At 39.6% G+C, this 14,754-nt stretch overlaps 1 protein-coding gene across 5 annotated transcripts in view; it reads left to right on the top strand.

Annotated features, from left to right (window-relative positions):
- CNOT1 (CCR4-NOT transcription complex subunit 1) overlaps window positions 1-14,754 on the top strand; it is a 61,141-nt gene that overhangs the window by 13,505 nt on the left and 32,882 nt on the right. For all 5 annotated transcript variants that reach the window (XM_075715807.1, XM_075715808.1, XM_075715806.1 and 2 more), the window contains exons 8-16: window positions 881-1,049; window positions 3,114-3,240; window positions 3,536-3,646; window positions 4,815-4,985; window positions 5,533-5,660; window positions 6,706-6,946; window positions 8,492-8,611; window positions 9,752-9,874; window positions 10,107-10,258. In XM_075715807.1, the coding sequence (XP_075571922.1) occupies window positions 881-1,049; window positions 3,114-3,240; window positions 3,536-3,646; window positions 4,815-4,985; window positions 5,533-5,660; window positions 6,706-6,946; window positions 8,492-8,611; window positions 9,752-9,874; window positions 10,107-10,258 (1,342 nt within the window). The remainder of the gene's footprint in view (window positions 1-880; window positions 1,050-3,113; window positions 3,241-3,535; window positions 3,647-4,814; window positions 4,986-5,532; window positions 5,661-6,705; window positions 6,947-8,491; window positions 8,612-9,751; window positions 9,875-10,106; window positions 10,259-14,754) is intronic.

The raw sequence follows: 14,754 nt of genomic DNA, 5'->3' as shown, positions 1-14,754 counted from the left end.
TTCTGAAACAACAGTGTTTGCTGTAAGCCCATCAGAATAAGGAGGATTTGGACTCAAAGCTAACTGAATTTCACTCAACCCACTCCTTGGGTCTGCACAGACCTAGAGGAAGGCACCCCTTCTACAAGAGCAAAATATTTGTTCTGTTTGTTTAAGTGTAACTTCTTAGTTCGTACTTACTTTAATGAAGATAAGTGTATTAGCTTCTGCAATTCCCCTCACTTTGCTTTGGGAAATTGGGAATTCTTCTCTGAATGGCCCTGAAGGGTATGGAGGCATTATGCACCATCTTAAAGATAATGCTGTCTCAGAAAGGCCCACCCATAAGGTGCCTTTTGTTACTTTCCACTGTGAGCAAAACTCCCACCCACACATCTGATCCGCTCATTACTGTGTCTCTCTTAAACTTTGCTTACCTGGAAGGAAGAAGGGAGTATTCTCTCTTTCCATGTCCAAGTGCCTTGTTTAGATTTGCTAGACTTAGACTCAACAGCAGCTCCTTTGTTTCCTAATACTTCCTGATTTTGAGGAGAGGCTTTTGCTCTACTGCTGTATTGTTTCCTGCTCTGTGCTTTGTTTGGATGACTGCTGTTAGTGACAATCTAGTTCTAAACTTAACCACCAGCACAGCTGTTAGCCCTTTGAGCAGCTGCAGTGAACCTGTATGAACCTAGCCTATTCTACATTCTTGTTCTCTAGGAATATCCAAGTGTCAGTAGAGAACTGGGAGGTGAGATGGAGGAATGCTGCATGAGTGCCATCTTGATTTCTGCAGCAGCAGGGAAACTAGTACAGCAGTCAAGTTATTTTGAATAGTCACTTGCACACAACTGGTGTTCTGGGGTTTTTGACACTTTTTTTTTGTTACTTTTGCCTTTAGATTTTCCCCAGGAGCGTTGCCCTGTGGTGCTTGCACCACTTCTATACCCTGAAAAACGGGACATTCTAATGGACAGGATCCTGCCTGATTCTGGAGGGATAGCCAAAACCATGATGGAGAGTTCTCTGGCAGATTTCATGCAAGAAGTTGGCTATGGCTTTTGTACAAGGTTTGTAGGAAAATGTAATTTTCAAGCATCTTGAGTGGCAGTGGTTTTCTTTCTTGTTTCTTGAGGCAAAAGGTGAAGAACACTTAAAAGTACTAAAATAACTAGACTCTCACTAAGTATCATGAGGTCATTTGTTTTGGTTCCTGTTTTATATTTTGCTTTCTTCGAATGTGTATAGCATGTCTGTTGTGATTGTGTAAGATTTTGTGATTGGTAAGAAGTGCTAGGTAAAGGTATTCAGATTCCTTGTGAAGGTTTTATAAGAGTTGACCATCACACTTTTTTCAAGTAAACCCAAAGTGGCTAGGTAGGCATAAATTCCAACTGAATCCTACTACATCTTTGGAAGAAATTTGCTCTTGTGACAGACTCCTGTTAGCTCACTGTCCACATGAAATAGATTACAGAAGAACTGAAGGTAATAGTCTCACTTGAAGAGAGTAGACCAGCAGCAGCTTTCTGTTTGTGTTGGGTTTTGATCAGTGTGGTACACAGTATGTTTGAGATTATTTGTAGCTGTAGAATCTATTTATGATAGTGAATTGCTAGAGTATCTTGACAGGTGCATCAGCCTTTGCCTGCTAAGGCTTTTTTTTTTTTTTTTTGCAAAAATACAGCTGTCTTACAAACCCAGGGTGAGTTTATATTCATAGACATACATTACCCACATCTTCAACAATGTTCCATATTCTTGCTCTCTGCCCCTAGTCTGAAATGTTAGAGGGGCAGCTCTGTTAACTTGACTTGCTGGAGCTGTGTGAAAGGGGCTGTCATCCACAGAGCTGTGTGGGTTTGCAGGAGTGGTGTGAGCAGGACTAAAGATCTTTGCTTATAGGACCTAGCACAAATATTGTATTACATGGGCTATTTTTTTATGTACAGGTGTGATTTGGAACAGTTACTAGAAAAATGGAAGGAGAAGCTAGACTTTAGCAAGAAGCTGTCTATTGAAGAGTTAATTTGAATATATTAAAGGATTATTGCCTGCTGTATATCTGCTATCTGCACAAATCCAGCTCAATTTTTGAATGCAGTTTTTAAGGATTTAGGATAATGATCTAATACTGGTAGTGGTAACAGGAGCCTACAAGTGTGTGGCTGGTTTTGAAGGGAGCCTTAGTCTCAGACCTCAGTATGAACCTTTTTTTAAAGGAAGATTCACTTAAGAAGCATAAGCTGAGAAGTAAATGATTCTGTATTTTGATAGACTATTGACTACTTTGGGGAGGTGGTCAAATCTCAAAGATATTAACATAAGTTTCTGTTTAAACAGTGAAGTAAGGAAACACAATGTAAATGTGTTGGAACATGAAAATTATTTCCTTTGTTAACATGTGCCTGTTAATAAAACATTTTTTTGATCTATAGTAATGCTGTATAAATCTTGTTGGCCTAACTATGAAGTGTTCACGAAGTGAAACAAAAATTGCAAAAAAGACCTTCAGTTCTAAAATTTGAACTTAAGCATCTGTTCATTGTTTGCTCTTTTGGCTCCTTGAAGGTTTTTCCTGGTGACCTCTGATGAGAAATGCTGTGGCTTGCATCAGGCTAAAAGGCATACCTTCACAGCTTACCTTTTGAACAGTGCACGTCATTTTGAAGTGTGCATTCTCAGAGCCTTTGTTTCACTTTTAGCTAGCAGAAAACTTCAGTCTCTGAAGCTTGGTATCACAGGTCAATACATGGAAGTGCTTTTAACAGAAAACAGTGCTAAACCTACCCTGTGCTTTTACTTTGGCAGAGCATAGCCTGTGAAACACCTCTCACTTAAGTAGACCTAGCTTTGAACTGAGTACATTGCGTAGTATGTTTCATGGAAATAATTGCATGGACTTTCTACTGAATTTCTCTTCTTGCTTGTTCTGGAATTCTGTTATGTTGGATCCTTTGACTAACATAACTGAGTGAATGGTTGTATTTTACAGTCTGCAATTAGTTTCTCCCAGCAATCTGTGTGCTGTCCCAACTGTACTCAACAGGTCTTGTTTTGGTCTATCTGTCTTATGTTGTGCCACAGTGAAACCTGCTTTCCTATTAAGGTCTCTCTCTTTTGTTGCATCTTAGTGTTGAAGAATGTCGCAACATAATCATGCAGTTTGGTGTTCGGGAAGTCACGGCTGCCCAGGTTGCCAGGGTTTTGGGGATGATGGCTCGAACTCATTCAGGGTTGACGGATGGTATTCCATTACAAGTAAGTGGCCTACTGGGGTGGGGATTATATATATATTTTAATCGGCAGAAAATAAGTTAAAATGCTAGCCTCTAGTATAAGAATTGCTTTTATTATTCAACAATTATACTTCTAACTGTTCTGCTGTAAATGTTTATAATACATTCTTGAATGAAAGATTCTCAGAAGTGTGCAACTGGTGTTGTTACTGGTCTGAACTTTGCTTACCTTCATAGTACAGGGAGTTCTGTAGCTACTGGCTTTTGAGACTGTGTTATTTTTAACTAGTATTTGATTGAGTGTATTTAACTTGCAGTCTATTTCGGCTCCTGGCAGTGGGATTTGGAGTGATGGGAAAGATAAAAGTGATGGAGCACAAGCCCATACCTGGAATGTGGAGGTCTTAATTGATGTTCTTAAAGAGTTGGTAAGTTTTGTGAGCATCTTGGTCTTTTATGCAGAATATCAGAAAGCAGGTCATGTCTCAGTGTGAATATAAAGCTTTTTAAGCTCCTAGCAGCCTGAACGGCTTTGAATCTCATTAATGTAACTGCGCTGCTGTACTTAATGATTGGTGCTTTATTCCTCATGAACAAGAATATTTTGAGGAATTGTGGGAAATAAGTTGCCTGAATGGCTAACTTAGGTGCAACTTGATTTATTCCACACTGCTCCAGCATGTGTTCTCTGAGGGTTTTTGTGTTTGAACTTATTTCTGACAGTGAAAGTGTTGTGCATCAAGCACCTTGTTCTGAAAAGCTTCTCACTGTAGGCATTAATGATGAAAATGAAACAAAATATTTTTGTAGCTACTCATTCCAAAACTGTAAATGCTTCTTGCATACGATGATGCCTCAGAGATAGGAAAGTTTTTCCACCACTTTATATGCACCAATTTTTGTAATGAACTCGGTGAAACAGCAGTACTATATTCTTTGCCTACCTTATTGGGTGATTTTTTTTTTCCTGTGTGTTCCCTATCTATGCAGGAGTCAGTGTTTTGTTTTTCTAAACCTTGGAACATACAACTAGCTTTGTCTTCAGTGCTCACCTATCTCTGAAATAAGTGGTCTGCATTCCACAATGGCCATAGTTCCCTCCAAGCTTCCTCACCCTTACGATTTCACACTATTGCTGAAAATCTAATAGGTGCTTTGCAAGTACTTGCAGTGTACATTCTTCAAAAGGAAAAGCAAGTTCTGCTTGCCAGCAGGTCAAACCCTTCTGCCTTTTATTGGCGGGTGTATGGAAGTGTACAAAAGGAATGAGTTAGCATGCTAAGAAAGGAGCTATGTGTTTGGGTGGTTTTGGGGGTTTTGGGTTTTTTTGAAGACTTAATGAAATGTTTGGAAGGATAGACAGCTACTACATGTAGTGCTGGGGGAAGTGCAATCTCACAGGCTAGTTTCAAACATTAGCTTGCATCAGGTTCTCATAACTATCTAAATCCTGCTCTTTCTAAAACAAAAACTCTGCTTTCACCTAAAAGTCGGGTGGATGTTAAGGTGGATAAAATACTGATGAAGAGGGGTTCTTGCAAGTACTGAAGATTGTAATGTTCAAGGCTGACTACTGTCTTGTTTTTCTGTTTGCAGAATCCTAGCCTGGACTTCAAAGTAGTAACCTATGAACTGGACCATCCGGGATTTCAGATTCGTGACAGCAAGGGCCTGCATATTGTAGTGTTTGGCATCCAGAGAGGTCTGGGCATGGAAGTTTTTCCAGTTAATGCCATATACAGACCTTGGAAGCACGCAGAGGGCCAGGTAGGTTTACCAACATTTCTGCTGTATCTGTACAACACTTGTGAAGTTCCTGAATGTCTTGAATGGCAAATGTCGATTGGTAATGTGAATTTTTAGACAAGTCACATTTGAGAACTTGGCCTGTAAGGCATAGGCCTCAGGTATGTTACTGAAGTCTGTTAATTGAACAGTGTCTGCATTGGCTGGAAGGAGATGGTCACTTGCTATACACGTGTGACCTTTTGTTTTAGCATGAGTTCTGATGTGTAATGCAGCTGAGTATAGAACTGTTGCTGCAAGGCTGTGCTCTGAGATTTTCACCTGGTTACACAAAAAGGCTACAGCTTTGTGCAAACAAGTACCATCAGCACACCTGTATCTGTCACTTTCAGAAATCCTGGGAAGAGAAGTGTGAGGTTCAGTCTTATGTAAAATACATTGATAGTAAATCTTGGCTCATCTCTACTGCTTTGTTGATTTGCATTGTTCTCAGAAATGTGGCAGTTGATAAAGCAGAAGGAACCCGAAACTCTAAATATCTAAACTATTTTTATTTCTTTTATTCCAGCTCTCCTTCATTCAACATTCCCTCATAAACCCTGACATCTTCTGTTTTGCTGACTACCCTTGTCATACTGTTGCCACAGATATCCTGAAAGCACCACCAGAGGATGACAATCGAGAAATTGCTACATGGTAAACCTGTTCTCAACTGCTTTCCATATGTAGAGTTAGAATAAGATTACTTGTCTGGTCAAATGTGACTTTACCTTCATGCAGCCGTATTTATTTGTAGCTGTGTGTACATCCCAGTAGATCAGCCATTAGTATTTGTTCCATGTTTGACTGGTGAAAGTTCTCATATAACCAGAACTTCCTATGTACTTCCGTAATATCTGAAAATGTACTGTCATTTCTTGCTTTTATTGGAGTCTTCTGGTTGTCTGGAGAATTTCCACTGATGTATTTTGGCAGATACTGTGAGCTGAGAGGAGGGGATAGAGGAGGGGTATGAATTGAAATTTGTCTTTCCCAGGATGACATTAGAGAAATGTGGTCTACTTGTATGAAAGAAGTCCTGGGATTTAAATAGTAAATTTATATAGCTGTTGCTGAGCTATTGCATAAAGCTGACTAGTGTGACTTTCTGAGCTGACCTTTACACCCCTTCTCTTGATATAGCTGTGTAGCTGATGTCAGTGAAGATACTTGCTTCTGTTTCCATTGTATGACCCAAAATAAGGAATTGGAGGATGGGGAATATGGGTAAATTGGGGAAGGTGGCAATGATTACTTGTCTGTAAAGCAGACAAAACAAGTAGGATATCTTCACGAAGTTTCACAGGTGGGGACTAGAGGTGTTTAAAAAAGAGTACTCCATTTCTGGAAGTACGTTTCAAGCTAAATTATCCAAGTGACCCATGTCAAGCTGAATTTTTTCAACATCAGCTTTCAGTTTTCCCTCTTCCCTAACAGAATCAGAAGCTCTTAAGAGCTTAAATTGGTTTGTAAAAGAAAAAAAAAAAAATTACTTTTCATGGTTAAGAATGGTCTTGTAGGCTTAATTGTATGTGATAAGAGCTGCAATATCAAGTTGTTTGCCCTGGGCACTGCTTTATATTGTCTTACAGTTGTTGCTACAAAATGCTTGAATCCAGGATCCTGTAAGCTAACTACTTTGTAACTTTGAGGGGGGGGTTGTCTATTTGTGTGTGTTTTTTGTTTTTTTTTCTTTTGTTAGGAAGAGCCTGGATTTGATTGAATCTCTGTTACGGTTGGCAGAAGTGGGACAGTATGAGCAGGTTAAGCAGCTCTTCAGTTTTCCTATCAAGCATTGCCCAGATATGTTGGTATTGGCCTTATTGCAGATCAACACGTCCTGGCATACTTTGCGCCATGAACTCATCTCCACACTCATGCCAATTTTCCTTGGCAACCATCCAAACTCTGCCATCATTTTGCACTATGCATGGCATGGGCAGGTAAGTATTTTCACTGGAGTGTGCCTGTAACTTGTTCATGTAACTGAAAGCTTGTTAAATGGCTTGAACAATGCTTGTATGGGCTTATGAACGGGATACTTTAAAACCCAAGAGGTAATTCATCAGTGGTTTATGCAAAGTATACCAGTTGTCTCCTCCCTGTCTTGAAGCAAGCTGTTGTGATTTGATTTTCTTTGGGGAAATATATTCAGAACAAAGAAAAAAATGTTCACTGAGAAAATATTCCTGGAAAAGTAGAGAGGCTGAAATTGTTTTACTTTTTTTAACCTTTCACTTTTAACCAAAGTTGACAGAAGTTTGATTTAAAACAAACAAACAAACCACCACCAAAATCCTCACAACAGCAACACCCACCCCTCCCCCCCCCAAACTCAGCCTCACACTTAGTGTAGAAACTTGAAGCAGTAAGAGGAGAGGAGGTTTAAACCAAAATAACCTCCATTGTACTTGCTAGAAGATGGAGGCTATTCTAGATATAAAGAAACTACTTATACTGTAAGTTTTAAGAGTCTAGGGTGTTTTCTGAAAACTTAGGACTTGGTGCTGACCTTGTGTAAGGAGAAGTTCCATGTAGAGACGGGGTAACTATGTATGCAAATCCCATGCTTTTAATGGGCAAACAAGTAGGCTTCTATGGATTTGCCTTTTGCTATGGCCTTCATCATTGTGTCCACTGGTAGTTAAGCAAATAGGAGTCATAACAAGAAACTTAAGGCAGAGGAAGCTTCTGGGGTGGGAGGGAATCTGCATTAGGAAACATCTTGCCCTGTTCAAGTAGAGGTAGTAAGAAGCTTGACCTCTGAGGTCTTGGTCTGCATTCAGTGTAAAATTATGGCTATTTGCTAGCTGAAGTGCTATGAATGTTTTATATTTTTCCTGATAAAAGTCTAAATTGAAGAATGGGGCGGTAGGAGAGAAGTGATGTGCTTTTTGCATAAGGTATTGAAATGGCAGAATATGCAATTTCTCTGCAGGGTAGGCTTCAGAATAAAGTACAAAATGATGGCTGCCCTGTGACATGGTGCTGTTCCACAACTTGAGGATGTTTCACTTCCCCAGATGAGCGAACCTTAAGCAAAACCGTTGCTGCCATCAAAATCGTAGTTGTGTTGTAGTTTAAAATTGCCCCCGTTGAGCAAAGAGCTAGATACTGTGTTTTCCATGTTAAGGTGCAGCACTGTAATTCTCACCTCAGGACATCATGTCAGGCATAACGTCTTGTAAATGATTTGCATATTCCAAAAGCGATTTCTTTACAACTGAGAGGAATTAGACCTGTACAGTGGTGGGAAAGATGGGGATGTACATACTTACCAGTCATACTTACTAGTCATTCTACATCCTCTAGTTGTAGCTCCTGGATAGTTTATTATTGCACAAAAAGAGCCCAACTCATAAGCTAAATTCTGAAGCTAAAGAGTAAATGTATTTGCATGTTAAGCTTTAGAAGTAAAATATCCTACTTAATGTTCACATAGTTGATCCTTTTCCTAGAGGCATGAATCCTAATTTAATTCTCCTTAGGGTCAGTCTCCTTCGATTCGTCAGCTTATCATGCACGCAATGGCAGAATGGTACATGAGAGGCGAGCAGTATGACCAGGCAAAATTGTCACGTATTCTTGATGTGGCGCAAGACCTGAAGGTGAGTTTTGCAAAACACTGCCATTATTTTCTGTCTGGTGTCTTATGCAGACTTGCTTATTTTTTAACAAAGGCTAAGCTTAACTTAGATGTGACTAATTCAGTAGGGATTACTTTGTTTAAGCTTGTGTGAGTTCAGTTGTTGCTGCTGTACCTCATCTTAAAAAAACAAAAAAACCCCAAAAACAAAAACCCAAACAAAACCAACAAGAAAACCCCCAGCAACAACAAAACCCCCACCAGCCTATGTTCATTTGACTTCAATTGCTCTTCAGCTGAGTTGTGGTATCTGACTACAGATGCTTTCTAGCCTGTCCAGTTGTGAATCCAAGATATTTTACTTGGTGTTTGCAGTAGAGTTGGTTATTGGGGCTTAGCTGACAAGTAACTTGGGAAGCACTATAACAGAATTGCTTGCTATGTTAATGTACTATAAATCCAGGAAGAGCTTTGACTTTTAACCTTGAATACCATTGAAATAGGAATGTAGAAAATGTCCGTCAGATATTTGTGTGAAGGTGACACTACTAAGCTTAACGGAACAGGGATTTCTTAAGAATACTACTACTTTTCAGTTGTTTACACATTCACAAAAGAGACTGGAAGTTGTGAGTGACTTTTTTGAGGCCTTTATTGCTTCCTAAAGTTAGATGCAAAATAATTGGGTGTCTTGAAGTGCAAGAGTACCAACTGCTGCTTGAAGTCAGTTTTGTTGTAGTAGTTACTGTGTTCAGAAATGAACGTTTTGAGCAGATATATTCAAAGTGGCTCTGAAGGGGTTGAGGTCTGTTTGCAGGGAGATGCTAGGCTCTTCTGATTAATTTTGTTGCAATATCAACTTGGTAGCTCTTGGCCACTTGCTGGTGGATTTTCATATAGAGGAATTTAAAACTGTCAGCACAAGGTCGCTTCAAAGAAGGTAGGGTCATGATTTCAAATGAGAGCTCTTGCTTATTTGTCTCACGAGCAAGCTATAAGTAAGTGAAGCTGATAGTACTGATCTTTTTGTTGATGAAGAAAGCATGGCAGCATGTGATAGTAAGACTTCTTTACTAAAAATTATATGGAGATTAGAAAGAAAAGAAAGGAGAAAGGGTATCCTTGTGTCTTCACTAGTAGTCTTCTGATTTTTTTTCTTTAGGCCTTGTCAATGCTGCTAAATGGTACTCCATTTGCCTTTGTTATTGACCTTGCTGCACTTGCCTCTCGACGGGAATACCTCAAACTTGACAAATGGCTCACAGATAAAATTCGGGAGCATGGGGTAAAGCAGGATTTTTCTTTTTATTTCTGCACTCTATCAGTGACTAACTTAAGTCACTTTAACAATTTTATAAGTAACTTTAAAGTTGTGGAAAGTGTCCATGGTCTGATAGTTCAATGTTTTCACTGAACTATAATAGCTTAGTGCAATTCTTTCCACGGTGCAATTGCCAAGTTTGAAATAGTGGTTTGGATGCAGTTTGGGGGATTAAGATAACATTTTTTTTCCTCAGGAGCCCTTCATCCAGGCCTGTATGACTTTCTTAAAGAGAAGATGTCCATCTATCCTGGGTGGCCTCGCTCCAGAAAAAGATCAGCCCAAAAGTGCTCAGCTTCCTCCAGAAACCTTGGCGACTATGTTAGCATGTCTGCAAGCTTGTGCTGGGTAAGGATTATATTGCTTATGCTGAATGTGTAATCTGGTTGCAAGTTGTTTGCTGGCACATGGTCACAGCTGGTTTGGAATTTCACATGGCGAATGGGGTTAATGAGAGTATATAAGCTTGCAGGGATAGATTCAGTAGTATGTTTAATTTTGCGCTGAAACTTGTGTTGTAGGGTAGGTCACAAAAGCTTGAGAGAGTGTTCTTGTCTCTATACAGGTGAGGTGATCTTGGTAACTGGGGGCTGGCTGGTTAGTCAGATCCTGGGTTGTTAATGACTAGATACCAGGCTGTAATATGGATGAAAAGGAATACAGGCCATAACTACAGAATGGGACAGCATTTTGGAAAACAGTGATTGTGTAAAGGATTTTGTGATTGCGTTATGCAAATGGATCTGTGTGTGGTTACTACCCTAGCAGAAATGGCTAATGCAATCCTATGTAGGAGAAAAGTGTTAAGTGGTGATTGTAAATGTAATTGAGATTGAAACTAGACATGTGTAACTTCTGTTGTCTCCATTTGAGACAGTCTCAAAGTAGCCAAAAGATGGAAAATCTAAGATCTTTTGCAGATCAGATTGTTTAGATAAATCCAGAAGAAAAAAGTGTGAGTCCTAGAGAGTTGTTTTATCTGCTAGAGGGAAGGGTTGACTGCAGAAAGGCTAATGGAAACTGAAATTGGACAAATCAGTTTTAAATACTGTGTTCACATTTAGTAAAAATGACTGAATGTTGTAAAATATTTGCAGTGTCACTTCTAATGCTGTCAGATCAAGATGATATTTAACTGCAGCACTACTGCAAAGATAACTAGGCATAGCATAGCACAATATATGAGCCAGAGAGACTGAAAGCTGGAAATGGTGCTAGTTTTGGCATTAAATTTTGGCACCAAAAGAGGCTGGCATGTCCAAGTACCTGTTACCTGATCTAAGGCTTATATTGTGTCCCTTGGCTTAGCCAGTCTTGTCTTGAAAGATATAAGAAACAACTTTAAAGGTATCCAGGATGATTCATGGCTCTCATGCAGATGCTAGGAAATGAGTATCAACACAGAATTGTCAGGATGGGTATTTGAACTGGAAGGGTACCTGTAAGATTTTAGGAGAAAGGATTCTCCAGATTTCTACTGGGACCTGTGCAATTAAACTTCAAAATGCTGTTGAAATATTGTTTCTAAAATACAGTGGTCTAGCACACCTCTTGGACTGAAAAGATGGCTGTTATTTTTTAACTCTCAGTGCATCTTCTGAGACTACAGTTCACAAGCTAACTTATGTTGATTATTTTGCATGCTACCATGTCCAGATTTTAGATGTTTAATAGTTAACTGTAGACTTGACTTGATTCTAATGTCACTGTGTTCTGAATCTTAATGTGTTACCAGGTTTTATTTATTCCAGTAATTCCAAAAGCCACTAGTTCTCTACTGGCACAATTTTCTCAGCTTTTGGTTTCTTTTTATAGCTACTTGTATTCCTTTTTATGCAAGAATGTGACCTACTTGCAGTCATTTTCCATTAGTTACTCTCTTTGAGCTTTAAAAAGAAAATGCTTGGATTTCTTTCATGAAGCAGTTGCTTTGATTAGCTTAGGTTGCAGTCATGAATGGAAGCAGGTGTTGTAAATACTAGAAGATTAAATTTGCAGTAATCTTAAATAAGTCTGAGAGGGTAGTTCCACTTCACTAGCTGAAGTCTGCCATCTCCTAAATCTGTTCATTTAGGAGCCTGCTCTTTAATTAGGCTGTAGTTATTTCTTGTCCTGTTTTGTGTCCAGGGAGACACTTCTCTTAGCCACCAGGACCCTGCATGTTATGAGACTTTATTTTTAGTACAACTTGTTTATCACTGGTGAGCACTGTGGTTGTGGCATCATGTATCAGTGAGGCTTCAAAAAAAAAAAAACCCAAACTGTTCTTTTTATTACTGAGTGTTTTTAAAATTAATTTGGGGTGGTTGCAGGCACCACAGGCTGAACAAGCATGTGATTTGGTAACAAACTACTTGTGAGAAGTCCTCCCCTCAAGGAGCTGCAGTGAGTTGAGGGAGGCAGCAGTGCCTCTTCCATGCAGTCATGTCCACTACAGTCCCAGGTGTGTCAGCATGGGGAATGGTCATTACTTCTCAGTCCCTGCCTCAAGAAGGGAAGAGGCTTCTGGCTACCTGTGCCTACGGGAATGGACAGGCCTTTCCTTGCTCTGTAAAAAAATGGATTAAAAAAAAAAGTGAACTTGTTACTTCAGCAAGCTGGAGCCTCCCTGAAGCTGACAGTTTTGTTCCTCTAGAGGTGGCTGACTGTGGCCCCTGGCTCTCCTCCTTACTCGTGTTTCAAAGTTCTCCTTCCTGCAGTTTTCCCCTAGTTCTCTTCTGGGAGTGCTATTGATTAGGTTAGATGCCTGAATATATTTTTATGTAGAACTTGAAAATATGAACAATTTCTTTAAGATCTAGTTATCAAACCATGCCCACCTAGTTACTACATCATAGCATTTGCCTCAAATGCAGGGTTTTTTTTTGTGAAAACGTGCAGGTTTTTACTATCTAAAAATATTGCGATGTTTGCATCTTGATACAGCAGTAGTGTGTCTTTTGACAGGGTAAAAGAGTTAACCTTCAATCTGTCTAGGTGGCAGGACAAGTTGTTTGCTCCAAAGCACAAATGGCCTAACTGGTCACCATAAGTATCACTCTAGGATTGTGAGCCTGTCTTAGTTTTCATTGTGGGCTGCCATACTATCTATCTACAGCAGACTGGAATTTGTTTTACTAAGGTGTGCTATAGTATTTAAGCATAAAGACTGCAAATTTAACTGCTACAAAAAAAAGGGGGGGGGAGACCAAAAGATTGAGGGTGGTAACCATGTGTGAACTCAGCTCTTCAATCCCCAGTCCCATTCCCTGGTTAGCCGAGTGCTGTATGATCTTGGAATGCCTCCTGCATCAGAAAAAAACATGCTGCCTGTTAATTGGTCATACATACATTTAAATGTTCAGGTTTCTGAGACTGGCATTGGGGTGTAGGCAAATACATATTGTAGATACTAAGCCTACCTATGTGCCATGCTCTGAGCTCTGCCTTCATGTCTGGTTGCACTTTCTCAAAAGAGAAATCCCTTTGGTTTTTTGGGGGTTTTTTGTTGGTTTTTTTTTTTTTTTGAAGGTAGGTTTCTGATTGCTTTTTGATACACACACCCCAAGCCCCTTGCTTTTTCAAGTCTTTGACACTAGCCCCTGGTGAGAGGATGTTAAAGCATGTAAAGGAATCAGCTTGTGAAACAGTTGATAAAATATTTGTTGCCCTGTATGGAAACTTGCTCACCTGTGGTGTTTCTCCAGCTTCCCCTGTCTGTCTTGGGCAAGCTTTTACCCACACTACATAGTGGATCAATGGCTTTGGAGAAAAACTGGAAGCCCTTAACTCTGTGTAGCCTGTAATGGGATACTTGCCAAAGCTGAAGGCTGATCTGCACTTTGTTTTCCTGCCTTAATTGTCAGGATGGTTCCTCTTTCTTTCTTTACCCTCATCCCAACAGCTGTGCAGTAAAAGCCTGTGAAAATGGAGTTAAAATGAGGAATCTCCAGACAAGGTTAAAGCTGTGTTGGTATAGTTGCACCGTTACAGGAAGGAATCTGCTGCTTTAGCTGTCCTCACCAACAAGGTAGAACTAAAGTTCAGGAAAGCCGTAAATAATTGGCTCTATTTGCCAAAAGGAAAATGTTAGTGTTGTGTTAGTATGTTTGTGGTTAGGTATGTCAGCAGCAGAGCTGGCTTTCCTTCTAGTTTGGGAACCTGGCACAGACATGGAATACTTTTGGAAAGAGGTACTGACTGTTCTTGATTGTGCAATGACTTCATGTCTAAGTTTGAGTTTTCTGTTGGCTTTTGATTATAATTTCCTTGAATAGTTAGGTTTCCTGTCTCTGTTTTGGTTTAATGTTAGTGTGTGAAGCATCTCTTTCAGTTTACAGACAGATGAACTTTAGTGAAGCAGGTGGTGGTATTTACTTCTCATCCTTTTTTTGTCTTTGAGTGTGTAGCCCAAGCTTTAGTCAAGTTATATTTCCTCTTTTGGAGACATCTTGTGTGTAACAAGATTCAGAATGAAAATAATCATGAATGGTGAAGTCTGGTGACAGGAAGGAGCCTTAAGGAGCAGATTCGAGCAAGGGATCATAGCATCGATTATTGTGTATTCATGAGGCTGAGCTGTATATAGCACATAATGTGGAGAACAACAGGCAAAGACTGTTGTAGATAGTCTGCTCTTCTAAGGACTGTTGGAGCCATATGGATACATAGCCCAGCTTTCTGTAAGTCATTACTTGCTGGGGTAACTGTAAAGCAGTATTTGAATTATTGAAAACAAAGGAATATGCTATTGGAGATAAATTTTTAGAACTACAGTTTAGAATTTTCTATTTAAATATAGCAGTTTTTCTTGGGATGTGCTCTAATGCAAGTTTTGCAAATAACAAAGTGCAGCTTCTACTGGG

The sequence above is a fragment of the Pelecanus crispus genome, chromosome 8 (assembly GCF_030463565.1).
Source record: "Pelecanus crispus isolate bPelCri1 chromosome 8, bPelCri1.pri, whole genome shotgun sequence".
NCBI classification, from domain to species: domain Eukaryota; kingdom Metazoa; phylum Chordata; class Aves; order Pelecaniformes; family Pelecanidae; genus Pelecanus; species Pelecanus crispus.
This window is presented reverse-complemented; position numbering and strand designations above follow the sequence as displayed.